The sequence below is a fragment of the Physella acuta genome, unplaced genomic scaffold (genome assembly GCF_028476545.2).
Source record: "Physella acuta isolate Inbredline_101_S28 unplaced genomic scaffold, ASM2847654v3 ptg001660l, whole genome shotgun sequence".
NCBI lineage: Eukaryota > Metazoa > Mollusca > Gastropoda > Physidae > Physella > Physella acuta.
The window spans coordinates 52663-71383 of NW_026733173.1; the positions used below are offsets into that span (position 1 = coordinate 52663).

General features: G+C 36.8%; 1 protein-coding gene across 1 annotated transcript; it reads left to right on the plus strand.

Annotated features, from left to right (window-relative positions):
- The first annotated feature begins 10332 nt into the window (after positions 1-10332).
- LOC131929651 (fibrinogen-like protein A) lies at positions 10333-13587 on the plus strand. Its single transcript, XM_059285953.1, has 4 exons — positions 10333-10369; positions 10929-11117; positions 11376-11531; positions 12911-13587. Exons 1-4 carry the CDS (start codon positions 10333-10335, stop codon positions 13585-13587), a joined length of 1059 nt encoding a protein of 352 aa, XP_059141936.1.
- The last annotated feature ends 5134 nt before the right edge of the window (positions 13588-18721 follow it).

The following is an 18721-nucleotide window of genomic DNA, read 5'->3' on the forward strand; positions in this document are numbered from 1 at the left end:
CTTATGCTTGATTTAAATGTCAGAATTGTGTATTGAAAGAAATCAGAGACCCTTACATGTATACATTTTCTGAAAGTTTATTGGACAAGGAATCTTGGATAAAAGGAATGACCAGAAAAAAATGGCACATTATGTATGTCAGGGTGGGGCGTGGGATTGATTACACCTTCGGGCTGGTGTAGTTTGTTTTTATTACTGTGCCAGAAGTATGTGGTTAACAGCCAAAGTTAACATAATCAAGTAGAAAGCTGACCAAGCTTTACATGTATGTATTAAGTAGAAAGCATACCAAAGTTTTTCAGATCAAGTAGAAAGCATACCAAAGTTTACTAATATTAAGAAGAAAGGATAAAAAAATTAAAGATATCAAGTAGAAATTATACCAAAGTTTACCAATATGTTAGGTCTATATTTTATGCAGTAATAAAAAAAAATACCAGCAATACCCAACATGAATACATTGGATACATGTATATAAATTACACTAAAAAGCCCAATAATGATTAATGCATATAGTGATATATAACATAGTATAGCAGATTAAATTTTTCACAAACAATGCCTGCAATTTTGAACATCAAAGGTCTTAACGATGTATTCGAGCGTCCCCAATAAAGTAGGGTAACTCCACAGGGAAACCGCCACATTGGAAAGGGTTAAGGGTTTCTTCCCCCTTTGTGTGCAGGCTGATCTCTGTGTATCACGTGATCAGTACTCTTTCTCTCGTGGATCTTTCCGAGGGGTCGGAAGTCAGATGACCACTGGTCATTAGCTGAAATAACTGCGAGAAAATGGAGAGTTGAAATAAGGCGAGAGTGGTAATCCAATGTTTGATGCGTGTCTCAATTAGTTTATCAACTCATTTATCCAACCTTTCTAAATAGCAGAGAGTTTGGATCTTCTCCAGAAAAGCCCTGCCAAAAAGTTAACCCCCGCCACCCAAACAAAATTATCAAGTAGAATTCTATATAAAACTTGTACTTTTAGATTTTATTGAAGAAGGTGAAATTGGGTCATGTTATTAATAATTTGCATGAAAAGTTCTGTACTTTGGTACATGTAAGCAGAGGCGTAGTGATGGAGGGCAATGGGGGGGGGGGGGACATATGTCCCCGGGCGCCGACCTTAGGGGGCGCCAAAATGGGTTGGAAAAAGTAATCGAAAGTTTGACGGGGTGGAAATCAAAAGAATGAGGGGGCGGGGGGTGCAAATCGAAAGTTTGTCTCCGGGCGCCGGGAAGGGTCGCTACGCCTCTGCATGTAAGCCTAATCCCAACCCTAGCACTGGCCCACACCCTAACCCTTAAGGTTGTTTTAATGGCGTATATATACAAATGTCTAGACATCAGATATAGGTCAAGTGCCGGTGTTTAACTTTTCGCCCGTGCATTTTTTGCATTAGTGGCGGGGCTTATTTGGACAAGACCCGAAAGTGTATCCAATGTTCTTAAAAAGCAACTATTTTTTTTCTATGCTTTTTTTTTACTGTAAAACATCCATTTGGAGGTGTTTTTTTTTTAAATAGTTTATTGTGTGTGTGTGAATTGAAACACACTTAAAGAACTACACGCTCAAAGAGTTGGATACGCTAGTCGCTTTCCTGTTAATTTTAAAACGCATCTTTTATTGCTTACCTTCTTGAGGAGTTAGTACGCGGAGAAATTCAACACAATACACGTCTGCTCCACCGGAAACACATCAGACGTGTAGTGTGCTATCATCAAAGCTGGAGACACGTCATTAAAACGTGTGAACTTCCTGTATTTCTAAAATAAAGCAAGTAATTAGCAATACATTCAGTCATTTGAAAAAACATTCGTTAGCTTGTTTGTTTGAACTGCTCCCCCCCTCCACCCCCATAGAGATGACTAAAAGAAACTCTTGTCGGGGGGACTGAGGGGGGGGGGGGAGACACCAGATACAGTTTTTCATGGTTTAAACACCCCCTACCTTACGCCTCCCAGAGTTTCTTTCAGGCATCTCTTCGAGATGGGCTACCCTCCCCATCCCCCCACCCGAAGAAATTCTACCCCCCTCCCGAACGAAATGGAATTTATATAGAAAATAAAGGCCTATACAGTACTATACTCCTATACTTATATCACTGTCCGCACCCCCCCTCCCAAAAAAAAATAATAATTAAATGCCCCCCCCCCCCCCTGCCCTCGAAGAAAAATGTCTAAAAGAAGCCCTGACACCAACGTCTTTATATAAATAATGTGTACGTAAACAGCAGGCGATTAGGTGACATTCAAAGTCCATTGTTGTCACCCCCACCCAGTAGCGTAGCGAGGGGGGGGGGCGGGGGGTGGACATATGTCCCCGGGCGCCGACCTTAGGGGGGGGGCGCCAAATTGAAAGTTTGAGGGGGGGTGCAAATGAAAAGTTCGAGGGGGGGGGTGCAAATCGAAAGTTTGAGGGGGGGGGGGTGCAAATAAAAAGTTCGAGGGGGGGGGGGGGTGCAAATCGAAAATTTGCTCTGGAGGGGGCGCCAAATTGGGAGTATGTCCCCGGGCGCCGGGAAGGGTCGCTACGCCTCTGCCCCCACCTCCCACCCCTTCCCGAACCTTGGGCCCTGCCTTGTGACTTTAAATCTCACACATTTCAGCAGATTTAAAAAAAAAATTCTCATCATATTAAAAAATATTCGCCTAAAATTTTGTGCCAAATTTGTTGTGTAATTGAAATGATGACTATAATAGATTGACGATAGAAGCATGTGGTTGTATATAACGTTTATTGGGTCTAACTACATGTTGATACCACAGAGAGAGGAAGACGGAAGGAAGTACAATGCACAAGGGACATCACTCAAGATAACAATATAAATATAATACTAATACAGAAGAGTGAGTTCCCTTGACCTCACAATTATCTCAATCTATTACATCCCTTTACCCTTAGAACACAATAACACATCTCTCAATAGAACAATTGATAGTATCCTAAAATCACCAATTATATTGTAACATGAACACTATGGTAGATTACATCCTTACAAACAATGCACAATATGCTACAACATAATCAAGATACAAAACAATGATGTCAAAGTCCTTTTGACCTTTAAAATCATAGGTCTAACTTATTTGGGACTTTGATTGTCCTGCTTGTCCTTCTCAGTGGCTTTTGATTTGGTGACTCAAGATTCTGACCATCTGGATTCTCTATCTCAGGAGGTCTAGGATTTAAATCATTAACTCCAGAATTTACATTTTCTGACTCTAGACAACTTGGTTCACTCATATCAACAGAACTTGGTTGTGGAACAAACTGAGTTGGTGTGAACTGATCAGATTTGGTGGGATTGACAGATTCACACTTATTATCTGCACAAGTTATTTTTAACTGGTCTGCATGTCTACGGACAATAAGTCCATCATTTGTTTTTACTTTATAAGACACAAGTCCTGTACATTGAACAATTTGACCTGGTATCCATTTTTCCTTTCTCCCATAATTTCTTAGATACACATTCTCATTAACACCAAATTCTCTTTCAATGGATGATTTGTCATGATTTACTTTTTGTGTATGTTGATGTTGGGAAACAGACCTTTGAACAGTTGGATGTAGTAGGTCAAGATGAGTTTTAATTTTCCTACCACATAGCAATTCACATGGTGCAACACCTGTTGTTATATGAGGAGTTGTGCGGTATTTGGTTAAGAACCTGTTTACTCTTTCTCTAAGAGAAAACTTGTTACCGGTATTCATTTTTACCATAGCGGTTTTGAATATGCCTACCGCTCTTTCAGCCAAACCATTCCCAGCAGGATGATAGGGGGATGTGGTTATATGCTCAATACCATTTGCCACACAAAACAGTTTAAACTCATGAGCTGTGAAACTAGGCCCATTATCTGAAACAATTTGATCTGGTAATCCATGAGTTGAAAATATTTCCTTCAGTTCTATAATGGTATCATTTGCAGTGATTGTGTTCATGATTTTAACTTCTAACCATTTAGAATGTGAATCAATAACAATTAAGAACATTTTGTTCATGAAAGGTCCTGCGAAATCTATATGTATACGTTTCCATGGTTCGACTGGCCAGTCCCAGTTTTGCAAAGGTGCTGTAGCTGGTTGATTTGAATGTTGTGCACAGCTTGAACAAAGTTTTACATATTTTTCAATATCAGCATCCATATGTGGCCACCAGAACCATGATCTTGCTAGACTCTTCATTTTGGAAGAACCAAGATGAGTATCATGTAAAGTTCTTAAAACTTCTTTTTGTAACATTTTGGGGATAATTACTCTTGACCCCCATAGTATACATCCATCTTCTAGACTTAACTCTGTTTTTCTTATTTTATATGGCTTTAAGTCCTCATTCACTGACTCTTCAGGCCAACCATTTTTACAGTACTCATATACTTTTATTAAGCACTCATCTTTTTGTGTTTCTCTTTTAATATCATTCACATTTATATTGGAGTTATCCATGATAGTGAAGAGAACAAATACATCTTCTGGTACATAGCTCAGGCTTTGGTTTTTTAAAGGTAATCTACTCAGACTATCTGCACTATTCTCAGATCCAGGTTTGTATTTCAATTCATAATTGTATGCAGTTAGTGTGATAGCCCATCTTTGAATTCTTGGTGAGGCATGCTCAGGTAGGGTTTTGTTTTCTCCAAATAAACCTAGCAATGGTTTATGATCTGTAAAGATGGTGAACTTCCTACCAAACAGAAACTTATGAAATTTCTTAACACCAAAAATGATGCCTAAGCCTTCCCTATCTAACTGAGAATAATTTTTCTCAGCCTGGTTCAAAGATCTACTGGCAAAAGCAATGGGTCTGTCACCCTTCTCATCCATGTGGGACAAGACTGCTCCTACACCATCTGGTGAAGCATCACATGTTAATATAAGTCTTTTCCCTGGGTCATAGTGAGTTAGTAAGGTGTCAGAAGACAAAGCCTCTTTTGCTGTATTAAAAGCAGCTTCTTGTTGTTTACCCCAGTGCCAAGTTGCATTTTTCTGTAGCAGCTTGTACAGTGGTGATAGTTTACCAGACAGATTCCCTATGAACTTTGCATAGTAATTTATCAAGCCCAAAAAAGCTCTTAGTTGTTGGGTATTTTCAGGTTTGGGTGCTTCTTTAATGGCTTTTGTTTTCTCAGGTTGAGGTCTGATACCTTGCTTGCTTAATATATAACCAAGAAAACTAATTTCTGCCAGCATGAATTGACATTTATCTTTGTTTATCTTTAAACCTTTTTCACCAACAATTTTCAAGACTTTATCAAGTGTTTTAAGATGTTCAGTGTCATTCTTACCAGTTATGTACACATTGTCAAAGTACACACAAACATTTGGAATATCCTTAAAAATACTGTCCATGACAGCTTGGAAAATTCCAGGGCTAGATGATATGCCAAAACATAGTCTTTCATATTGGTAGAGTCCTTTATGTGTGTTTATTGTCGTATAGACTTTTGAATCTGGATGCAGTTCTAGTTGAGTGTAAGCATGACTAAAGTCTAATTCAGTGAATTTGTCTCCTCCTGCCAAATTCAAAGAGATTTCCTCAATGTTAGGTATAGGGTACCTATTTAGCTCTATTTGCTTATTCAGTGTAGTTTTATAATCTCCACAAATTCTTATAGAACCATCCTTCTTTAACACTGGCACAATGGGCGACGCCCAATCGGAATAGTCTACCTTCTTTATGATGCCATTAGATTCCAATCTACTTAGCTCATTTTCAATTTTATTCCTCATTGCATAAGGTGGAACTCTAGCTTTGCAGTATCTTGGATTTGTATCTTTAATGCTTAACTTCACTGTTCTATCATTTAGTAATCCTGGATTACCAAAAACACATTTATTTTCAGATATAACTTTATCTAGTGAAGTAAGACTAGATTCTTTTATATTCTTCAATGAACAAATACTCTCCCAATTTAACTTAAGATCACTTAACCAGTTCCTACCTAGTAATGGTGGTCCATTTCCTTCAACCACAAGAAGAGGAAGTTTAACACTTTGACCATTATAACTTACATGAACCATACACTCTCCTATTACCGGAACATTGTCACCAGTGTATGTTGTTAGACACTTGTGACATGATTGTAGAGGCACTGATCCTCCTGTGACAGCGTCAAAATCTTTCTTTGTTATGACTGTTAGAGATGCTCCAGTGTCAAGTTGGAAGCTGATGCTCTTACCGTTGATATAAACTGGTACATTGATGGGAGCATGACTTATTGATTTCACAGAGAACAGGTTGAAATCCGGCTGCGAATCAGTTTGAGTATTTTCACAGGTAGAGTGGTTCATTGGTTGGGTTAGGTAGTCTTGGTGAGAGTTAACATAGTGCTGCCTTTGGTTGCGGTACTGTCTTGACTGGCTAGATTTAGCAACAGACGAAGACTTTGCAAAGCAGGCCTTGGCAATGTGACCTTGCTTACCGCACTTATAACAAGTTGCTAACTTGAACTTGCATCGATGAGATGCATGGGGACCTTTGCATCGATGACATTTTTGATAATTATTACTAGATTTAGATCTAGGCTTTGAACGTGCAGGCTGTTTAGCATAAGTTGAAATGCTCTGATGGGGTTGGTGTTTGTTGACTAACCTGCTGTTTACTGTATGGATCTCTGAAGGTGCTAGAGATCTCGCCGCATCGGATGACTGCTGGAATGAAGTTGCGAGTTGTATTGCTTTTTCCAATTTTAGATCTGACTCGAGCAGCAACTTTCTTTGAATATCAGGGCTGTTTACACCTGTCACAAACTTTTCACATAGTCTGTCAGACAGCGTATCGCCGAATTCACAAAATTCACTTAAATGACGTAAAGCAGCAACATATTCTGATATTGACTCGTTTGGCTGACGAGTCCTACTGTCAAATCTAGCTCGACATAGAAACTTTGATGGGGTAGGCGCATGGTGGTCTGTTAGCAATTTGCTCAGCTCGTTAAAGCTCTTGGTAGTTAGACTAGCTGGTGCGCATAAGTCTTTTAGTAGCCTAAATTGTTGAGGCCCTATGACTGTTAACAAAACAGCTCTCTTTTTGGCTTCTATCGTCACGTCGTTTGCTTCAAGGTAAAAGCTTAACCTATCTAGGTAATCTTGAATGATTTCATCATTTGAATCAAATTCTTTTATTTGGCCATACAGCGCCATTATTCTAGAAATACTTAGCTAATAAGCTCTAGCAAACCTCTTTTTTGCGTAAGTAGGTGCTCTTTCTAGTAGATTTTTATCCTCGTCGCCAGATATAATAGATTGACGATAGAAGCATGTGGTTGTATATAACGTTTATTGGGTCTAACTACATGTTGATACCACAGAGAGAGGAAGACGGAAGGAAGTACAATGCACAAGGGACATCACTCAAGATAACAATATAAATATAATACTAATACAGAAGAGTGAGTTCCCTTGACCTCACAATTATCTCAATCTATTACAATGACATTGCAAGAAACTGTACCCATTGATGTAGTTATACGAAATCTTTATTCCCAAAATGGCAACGGTGCTTAATTAAAGTAAGTGCAAAAAAAAAGGGGGATTTATTAAACAATATCTCAAGCTCTTTTCTTTTAAAAAACTATTACCAAAGACTTCAAATATCATTTTGCTTTTAATATTGTTTCTTTTTTTTTCTTAAAAATCAATACCAATTTGTATAGAGATCTTTCCTACCTGACTGCGTTTAGTAATTCCTTAAAGAAAATGAATACTTCAAGAACAAAATGATTTTTTTTATAAATTTTTTTTTTAAATTAAGGTTATAACTTTTTAACTTTTCTTCCTAAATTACGTCTTTAATCTTGCCATATAACGCTCTTTTTTACAATTTTTTTACAAGTATTTTTTTAACTTGCTTCCTCTGTCTTCAGTCTGTCTATCAGTCGTCATAGATCGATACGAGCGAGCAAAATTTCGGGCACTTCTAACTGACAGATTCGTTTCAGAGTTTGCAAGACTTGAAGACAATGCAATCTGGTATTCAATTTTACTTAATTGGATAACTAATTAATGTTTTATGAATGAATCAAAATTTTCTGAAATTAGTAGGCATGCTTATACTATTCTTTCCGCCCGTTTGGTGCGCAATATTTTTAGTCATAAATAAAATTTTAAAGTACTGAATTTATTTTTTATAAAAAATGTTTTAATAACAAGCTTTTATGTAATAATGCATTAAAAGGAAGAAAATTAATTATTGTCTTTAAATATATTATAATACCCTTCTATTTAAATTTCTATTAAGAAAGTCGGAGGCAGTGCAGTGTTTCTTCCAGACTTTTTTTTCTCCCGGGGGAGGGGGAGGGAGGGGGAGAGGGACAACATTTTCCGGAGGTTCGGACACTGGTAAAAGTATGTTTCCTATATAAATTCCATTTCGAAGAGTAAGCACTGCGTCTTCAAATTTGATGTTGGCACAGTTCTTAGACTGAGTACGATATATCAGGTTTAGCCAGCTAGTTGTCATTTTATGCTAGTTATGCTTCGTTCTTTAATTTCGTTTGACAAAGCAGCCTTTCCCGTTGAACCGAGGGAGCGACGAAGCGAAATCTAACACTAGAATCACTCGATAAAGTATTAGAACAGAGTTCTGAACGTCACGCTTCTCTGGTTTAAAATAACACATCGCTTCCATTGTTTCTTAAAGGATTTCATCAAGTGAGAATTCTGATCGTTAGAAATAGTTCGACATTTAAAGGACTATTATTCAAATTTTTAATACATTCCAAATGAGCATACCAATTTACAGAAGCGTTAAGATTTTATTCATAATATTACGTTGAATATTACCCCCTTCCTCCTTTACACACACAACTTTGCAATGTTTTTTTTTTCTATCCCCATGTAAATTAAGTTGTAAAATTTAATTTAGATTCCATTTCTTATTGTGTTTTAATAAATCTTGAAATAGTAAATATGTTATACAAAATAGATATTCGAAGGTCTTTTATACGAAGAACTACAGAATAAATCTTATTTCCTTTTTACTTCCACTGAAAAATTAATAAAACAGTCTTTTATATCGATTTAGGACTGGTTTCTTTTCTGGTTGATTTAATTATGCATAGAATTTATTGTAGAAAGGATTAATGAGCATTAGTTAACTGAATGCATGTTATAAAGTTATAAATTTATTGCAACTTTTGAAGGAGCAATGGATACGTACTGAATTCAACGGTACAGGTAAGCAATGAACATAGTTTTGGAATATATATATATATATATATATATATATATATATATATATATATATATATATATATATATATATATATATATATATATATATATATATATATATATATATATATATATATATATATAATATATTATATATATATAAAATATATAATAGAAATAGAGACCCATTTCATACAGGATTCTGCTTAGAGTGTTGAGTAGCCTATATCAATTCATGGCCTAGCCGTTAAGCCATGACTTGATAGACTTCCCATTCTGCCCCTCCCCCGCCTTCAAATACGACGTCGTAAAAAGATTTAGGACTGGTTTCTTTTCTGGTTGATTTAATTATGTATAGAATTTATTGTAGAAAGGATTAATGAGCATTAGTTAACTGAATGCATGTTATAAAGTTATAAATTTATTGCAACTTTTGAAGGAGCAATGGATACGTACTGAATTCAACGGTACAGGTAAGCAATGAACATAGTTTTGGAATATATATATATATATATATATATATATATATATATATATATATATATATATATATATATATATATATATATATAATATATATATATATATATATATATATATATATATATATATATAATATATTATATATATATAAAATATATAATAGAAATAGAGACCCATTTCATACAGGATTCTGCTTAGAGTGTTGAGTAGCCTATATCAATTCATGGCCTAGCCGTTAAGCCATGACTTGATAGACTTCCCATTCTGCCCCTCCCCCGCCTTCAAATACGACGTCGTAAAAAGAAAAACTTTAAAACTTTAAAGTTGTTTCCAACTTATTAAAGTGCCTAGATCAATTAACAATCCAATTACTTCCACTGTGTTGAAGGCCTGTTTTATAGACATAAAAACGCCACATTTCTTTCTATGACATTTCTCATTGTTTCCATCTAGGAAATCGATAGAAAACTTTATAATGAGTTAGGGCGACCAATAGAGCATGAAAAATTAATCGAACATTCTCTTCTAAATAATTAAAAAATGTATTTTTCATGCAGTTAGATACAGTAAAAATAACAGTTAACTGAAAAAGATAGAGTTCGATTTTAAACAACTATTAATGGCAGTTCATTTCATTACTAAGATGTAAACTGTTCAGTGTGTCTTCATTATGGATAATTTACTCATTCTAATTTCATCATTTCTTGGTAATTGTATTTTAATTCACAATCAATGGTATACAACGACTTAATGTTATGGTAAACTTTAGATAACCGGATACTTTACAGACATACTACAATTTTCTGGATACATAATACCTCATTAAAAACTTGTTAAATTTATTATCCATCTAATTGAAAAGAATGTATAAAATATTTAAAATTAATGGTTGTATCGATATAAATTATAATACTGTTACAGTTACATTGACAAAGTATCTACTGGAAATATAACACATTTTATTCGCACTCAGAAAAGGGCCTTTAAATATGCTTTTAATTAACTAATTTTTTCTTCAGAAAAAAACATATTACCCCGCAATCATTTGAAATAGTTTCGACTAGTTATCTTATTCTGGTGTACTCAAATATTGGTCTTTAAACCCTCTTAAATTCCACAATCCTAGTTTTAAATTATAATATTTCAATATAATATGTTTACAGTAAATGTTCTCTGTGATCCCACAAGCGAACACACTAATATCTTTTCACAGTGCATGCTGCCCTCTGTGATCCAACAACCGAACACTCTAATATCATTCCACAGTGCATGCCGCCCTCTGTGATCCAACAACCGAACACTTTAATCTAAAGAACGCCAGCGAGCTGACACTGCTACCACTAAATAAAACCTACCAGACCAAAAGTAACCTTGTGTGTGCTGCCAAATGTGTTGAGCTGAGAGATGAATGTTACAGCTATATGTACGAGACCTCAACCAAAACATGTACGCTAGGTCAGTTTAAAATTCAATGTTCTAATGTCACAGTTTTAAAATTTATTAAGGACATTTCTAAATAGTGTGGTTCTGTTTTTTTTTCTGAAATGATTTCTTTTAGATTTTAATCAAACGAATACTTTTTTTTCAGAGCTTTGTAAAATGTAGAAAGGTTTCATTGGAGTGTTTAGGTTACATGCTGCTGATGACTGCCGGAATTCTTTATAGTAGTGTCTTCGAAAGAATTGTTTTAATTCATGTTTTATGCTCATATAGGCTCCTGCCTTCTACCGATAGCCGCCGTCAACACGTCACAACCTGCTAACTCCAACAAACTTTACAGCAAGGGAATGATGTACTGCAATGTACAAGAGCTTGTGACGTCAGTAGGAAATGGGAGTATGAGTTCGTGTAACCTGGCCGCTAGTCTAGGTTTGTTTGGATATGGAGAGCTTTATTTTTAGCACTATTTGTTAGTGATAGCAAGGATGTTGGTCAGAATTTTTTTATTGTAGTTGTAGTTTCGTAAAGTGGCTTAGATTGTAAAATTGCATCTTCATCGCAAAGCATAAAGCGAAAGCACTAAAAAGTTCAAAAACCTAGCTTTCATGTATAGCTGTAACGTAAAGCAAAGTAGCTGTTTGGAGTTATCCACTAAGACTTGGGTTTCTAGCTGCTCGAAGCTCTAGTTGCCTCTACGACCAACAGACAGAAGTTATGTTGTTGGCGGAAGATGGGCGGGGAAGAATCCGTAATCTGAATCTCGATCTAAAGACAAATATTTCGTAAATATTTAAATAATTAGAGCTGCAAATAGTAATACGAATATAATAAATTATGTAATTCAAGTAGAAAATTCACTATGTTTTGCCTTAGTTTTCTTTAGCGCTATGTGGATTTTTACTGTCAACATTTTTTAAAAAAAGACTTTTAGTTTTAACCGTTGGAGAAACAAGGTTTTGGGGTAGCTCTAAAAATGGTGAGCATACTGACTCATGCGCCCAGGTTTAGTTCAACTCAGGAAACGGTTCGTGGCTATCTTCAACACTTTTATTTGGTCGGCGTGGTCGAGTCGGTAAAGCTCATGGTTGCTAAAACCGCTAAACCAAAAAGTCTCGAGTTCGAACCCTCGGGCAGATGAGGCTCGTTAGCTGGGGACAGCCACTCTTCTAGGAGAGACAACTCCAAAATCGTTCAACTGCTGCCTTGTAGTTTGTTCTTGTTTGGACAAAGACTACGGAAGCAAATCCAAAAAGAAAAGCAGGCTGAAATCTGAGTCAATGGTCTCAATGGCGCGTAACCAGTTGACACGTAATCCTTAATTTTGATGAAAGCATGGTCGAGTCGGTAAAGCTCATGGTTGATAAATTCGAGTTCAAACCCTCTGGCAGATAAGGCTCGATCCCTCCCAACACTAAAAATTAAGAACGAAGAAGAAGAAGAAGAAGATTTTGACACAATTCTTCACATTACAGAGTAGCCCACGTCCTAACCGCTACCAACTAACCCTTACAATCATTCACACCAGCTTTCATAACGCATTCGACCTTGGGATAACAATACATAAACACACCAGGGTTAACAATATTCTAGGGTCAACTCAATTCACACACAACCTACAGACGACCCGTAACACTGACCAGATTTAAATAACAGCGAAAGCATATTTCTAAATCTATTTATTCTATGGCAAGGGTGGCATTTTGTGATAATGCAATAAGATAGTGAGTTGGGGTAGATAAAAATAATATATGATTACAGAGAACAGGCGGAGCTTCAATTTTTGAATGCTAACTTTTTTTAATCTACAGGAGGCGTAGCACTAGGTAACAGAACAATCTTTGCTGCCAAAAGTCCAGACATCTTTAGATCATGTGCAGACGTGAAGAACTCAACGACTCCGAGACTTCTGGTGCAACTGTCGTCTGGTCTTGTCGTCATGTGTGACACTGTGACAGACGGAGGGGGCTGGACAATTTTTCAGCGTCGCGTCAATGGATCAGTTGACTTCTACAGAAACTGGACGGAATACAAATACGGATTCGGTGACTATGGTGTTGGTGATTTCTATCTGGGCAACGAAAATGTTTATTGTCTAAACTCAAAGTATCGTTTGGAGCTTAGGATCGATATGACTTACAAAGGACAAGATTACTTCGCTTATTATTCTAATTTTACTTTATTGTCTGAAAGCCAAGGCTACAAGATCTCATTCAGTGGATATTCAGGAACAGCCGGAGATTCTCTCACGGCGAAATCCAACAACCAAAAGTTCAGCACCTACGACGTTGAAAATGATATCGACCCGAACAAAAATTGTGCCGTCTACTACCGTGCAGCCTGGTGGTACTCTTACTGTATGGACGTCCAGCTGAACGGTAACTGGGGCAGCAAGGTGTTCGCCAAAGGCTTGATGTGGCTCAACACAACCGGCTACTACGACAGCGTCTCAAGTTGTGAAATGAAAATACGACCTGTTACTCTTTAAAGAATCAATGTACCTATGTTTACGTTAAAAAAGTCGAATAAATAAAGCAAGCAAATAGGCCTATATTGTAATTCATAAATTTATATTTATATTACTTTATTATTATCAATTTAAAGTTTCTAGTCTATAATTTTAAAGAAAATTGAGTTTATATTTTTATCTAGTTTTGTTTCACTAAAAGATATCATTTAATGAAATCATTTAAATTGAGTACTATTTCAGACAGATAAATGAAAATTCACATAAAAGTAAAAGATCTAATTTTCTGCCTGATTTCAAATTTTGAGTAATTTCCGTTGACTGGAAGTAGTATTTTTCGCTTCTTCCGATGTCTCAAAATACGCATGTTAATTTATAAAGTACAAAGAATATTCCTCACTATTATACACATTGCTTTTTGCGTTCACTCGGTGAAGTGGATTGTTATCTTAGACATATAATACAACAGACGAGGAAGCCATTTTTATGTAACCTTGTTTTATTCTGAATCGGAAACGGAACATAACATGCAAGGGACATCACTCAAACATTATAAGACTAATAAAAGAAGAGTGAGTTCCCCTCAATATAAAGCTCAATATATTACATCCCTTTACCCTTAGTAAATAATAACATAGCTTTCAAGAGAATAAATGATAGTATCCTAAAATCACTTTGCTATTTCCTTCTTTAGTCTAAAACATTAGAATTGCCAAACAATAATAAAAGAAAGATTGAATAATGATCCCCTTTCAATTAATAACACTTCAAAAGTCAATACAAAACATTATATGCATTCCTTCCGAAATGTCAAACAATGTAACAAATCACTAAATATATTGTAACATGAACATTATATGATTTGAATCATTTGGTAGATTAAATCCTTACAAACAAATGCAAAATATGCTACAACATAATTAAAATACAAAACAATGATGTCAAAGTCCTCTTAACCTTTAAAATCAAAGGTCTAACTTATCTGGGACTTTGATTGTCCTGTTTGACCTTCTCAGTGGCTGTTGATTTGGTGACTCAAGATTCTGACCATCTGGACTCTCTAGCTCAGGAAGTCCAGGATCTAAATAATTAATTCCAGAATTTACATTTTCTGACTCTAGAATACTTGGTTCACTCATATCAACAGACCTTGGTTGTGGAACAAACTGAGTTGGTGTGAACCGGTCAGATCTGGTGGGATTGATAGATTTACACTTATTATCTACACAAGTTATTTTTAACTGGTCTGCATGTCTACGGACAATAAGTCCATTATTTGTTTTTACTTTATAAGACACAGGTCCTGTACATTGAACAATTTGACCTGGCATCCATTTTTCCCCTCTCCCATAATTTCTCAGATACACATTATCATTAACCCCAAATTCTCTCTCAATGGATGTTTCGTCATGATTTAATTTTTGTGTAAGTTGATGTTGGGAAACAGACCTTTGAACAGTTGGATGTAGTAGGTCAAGGTGAGTTTTAATTTTCCTACCACACAGCAATTCGCACGGTGCAACACCTGTTGTTATATGAGGAGTTGTGCGGTATTTGGCTAAGAACCTATTTACTCTTTTAACATCATTCACATTTATATTGGAGTTATCCATGATAGTGAAAAGAACAAATACATCTTCTGGTACATAACTAAGGCTTTCGTTTTTTAAAGGTAAACGACTAAGACTATCTGCACTATTCTCAGATCCAGGTTTGTATTTCAATTCATAATTGTATGCGGCTAGTGTGATAGCCCACCTTTGAACCCTTGGTGAGGCATGCTCAGGCAGGGGTTTGTTTTCCCCAAACAAACCCAGCAATGGCTTATGATCTGTAAAGATGGTGAACTCCCGGCACCCCGTCAAAAGAGCGCACGACAAAAGAGCGCCGACATAAGAGCGCAGACAAAAGAGCGCCGACAAAAGAGCGCAGACAAAAGAGCGCAGACAAAAGAGCGCAGACATAAGAGCGCAGACAAAAGAGCGCCGACATAAGAGCGCCGACAAAAGAGTGCAGTCAATTATAAAAACACATGTTGTAAGCTAAACAAATATGGCATTAAACAATCGGCGGTACGATAAAACGACATGTGTTTATTTATATATTGTGGTTGATATGGTATAAATGCAGTTTGAAAATATTTCTAGCCCAATTAACATGGAGAAGATCGAATCACAGAAAGGGAAGGTAATTATTTTGGTCGAAGGCTACAGATATCGAAAGGACAGAGCAAATGCTGTTGGAAGTACGACTTGGAGATGCTGCAAGAAAGATGGCTGCCGAGGACGGATGAAAATGATGAACGATGTTGTTCTGTCATCATCGGAACACAATCACGCTCCTGATCCGGCTAAAAACGAAGCAGCGAAAACGGGCAGTGGAAGGGTTGGAAAACCCAAGGCAGATTATACAATTAGCATTTAGTAGAAGCTAGTCCTGCAGAAATTATGCCACTGGTAGATTATTGGGAGGATAGTTACATAGGAGGCGAAGGAGAAACCGTCGAGGTGACCCACGCTTCGCTCTTGCTATTTGGAATGTCCATAATTGTGTCTCTGAAAATCTACCACGTACGAACAACTCAGTCGAGTCTTGGCATCGCGCATTCCAACAAACGGTAGATTGCAATCATCCTTCCGTTTTTAAATTGATCAACCAGTTTCGTCTGGAACAAGATCACATCGAAATCGAACTGGAACGTCATCTGGCTGGAGTTAATCAACCAGAAGCTTCAAAGAACAAATATGTTCAGCTGAACCGAAGATTGCAGACAATTGCTTCAACCTATGCTAATGATTCAATGATGGACTACCTACGGGGTATAGCCCACAACTTAGCATTATAAATGCAACTATAAAGAAAATTTTTATTAATCTGAACTTATTTTCATTTTGTAACATTTCATTTCAGTTTATATTCTCAATTTAGGCCTAACTTTTAAAATCTTTGTATGTGTTACTACGTTGCGTTTTGAATAATTCGACTTCATGTTGATTATATCAGTTTTTTAATTAAAGAAACTGAACAGAGTTAGCTTCAAACGATGACGTCTGATCTGAGTTAATTTTCTTGTTCCTATTTATTAAATATGGTTTTTCGATTTTTAGTTTGCGCTCTTATGTCGGCGCTCTTTTGTCGGCAAATTGATGCGCTCTTATGTCGGCGCTCTTATGTCGGCGCTCTTTTGTCTGCGCTCTTATGTCGGCGCTCTTTTGTCGTGCGCTCTTTTGACGGGTCACCGAACTCCCTACCAAACAGAAACTTGTGAAATTTCTTAATACCAAAAATGAGGCCTAAGCCTTCCCTATCTAACTAAGAATAATTTTTCTCAGCCTGGTTCAAAGATCTACTGGCAAAAGCAATGTGTCTGTCACCATTTTCATCTATGTGGGATAAAACTGCTCCTACACCATCTGGTGAAGCATCACATGTTAAGATAAGTTTTTTTTTCCCTGGGTCATAGTGAGTTAGCAAGGTGTCAGAAGACAAAGCTTCTTTTGCTGCATTAAAAGCAGCATCTTGTTGTTTACCCCAGTGCCAAGTTGCATTTTTCTGCAGCAGCTTGTACAGTGGTGATAGTTTATCAGACAGATTCCCTATGAACTTTGCATAGTAATTTATCAAGCCCAAAAAAAGCTCTTAGCTGTTGGGTATTTTCAGGTTTGGGTGCTTCTTTAATGGCTTTTGTTTTCTCAGGTTGAGGTTTGAGACCCTGTCTGCTCAAACTATAACCGAGAAAACTAAAATCTGTCAGCATGAATTGACATTTATCTTTGTTTATCTTTAAACCCTTTTCACCAAGTATTTTCAAGACTTTATCAAGTGTTTTAAGATGTTCAGTGTCATTCTTACCAGTTATGTATACATTGTCATAGTAAACACAAACATTTGGAATGTCCTGAAAAATACTGTCCATGACAGCCTGGAAAATTCCAGGGCTAGATGATATACCAAAACATAGTCTTTCATATTGGTAGCGTCCCTTATTTGTGTTTATTGTCGTATAGACTTTTGAATCTGGATGAAGTTCTAGTTGAGTGTAAGCATGACTAAAGTCTAATTCAGTGAATTTGTCTCCTCCTGCTAAATTCAAAGAAATTTCCTCAATGTTAGGAATGGGTACCTATTTAGCTCTATTTGCTTATTCAGTGTAGCTTTATAGTCTCCACAAATTCTTACAGAACCATCCTTCTTTAACACTAGCACAATGGGCGTAGCCCAATCGGAATAGTCTACCTTCTTTATGATGCCATTAGATTCCAATCTACTTAGCTCATTTTCAATTTTATCCCTCATTGCATAAGGTGGAACTCTAGCTTTGCAGTATCTTGGATTTGTGTCTTTAATGCTTATCTTCACTGTCCTATCATTTAGTAACCCTGAACTGCCAAAGACACCTTCATTTTCAGATACAACTTTATCTATTGAAGTAAAACTAGATTCTCTTGCTTTGTTCACTGAAAATATACTCCCCCAGTCTAACTTAAGATCAACCAACCAGTTCCTACCTAGTAATGGTGGTCCGTTTCCTTCAACCACAAGAAGAGGAAGTTTAACACTTTGACCATTATAGCTTATATGAACTATACACTCTCCTATCACCGGAACATTGTCACCTGTGTATGTTGTTAGGCACTTGTGACATGTTTGTAGAGGCACTGATCCTCCTGTGACAGCGTCAAAGTCCTTCTTTGTGATGACGGTTAGAGATGCTCCCGTGTCAAGTTGGAAGATGATGCTCTTACCGTTGATACAAACTAGTACGTAGATGGGAGCATGACTTGTTGATTTCACAGAGAACAGGTTGAACTCCGGCTGCGGATCAGTTTGAGCATTTTCACTGGTAGAGTGGTTCATTGGTTGGGTTAGGCTGTCTTGGTGACAGTTAACATAGTGCTGCCTTTGGTTGCGGTACTGTCCTGACTGGCTAGATCTAGCAACAGACGAAGACTTTGCAAAGCAGGCCTTGGCAATGTGACCTTGCTTACTGCACTTATAGCAAGTTGCTGACTTGAACTTGCATCGATGAGATGCATGGGGACCGTTGCATCGATGACATTTTTGATAATTATTACTAGATTTAGATCTAGGCTTTGAACGTGCAGGCTGTTTAGCATAAGTTGGAATGCTCTGATGGGGTTGGTGTTTGTTGACT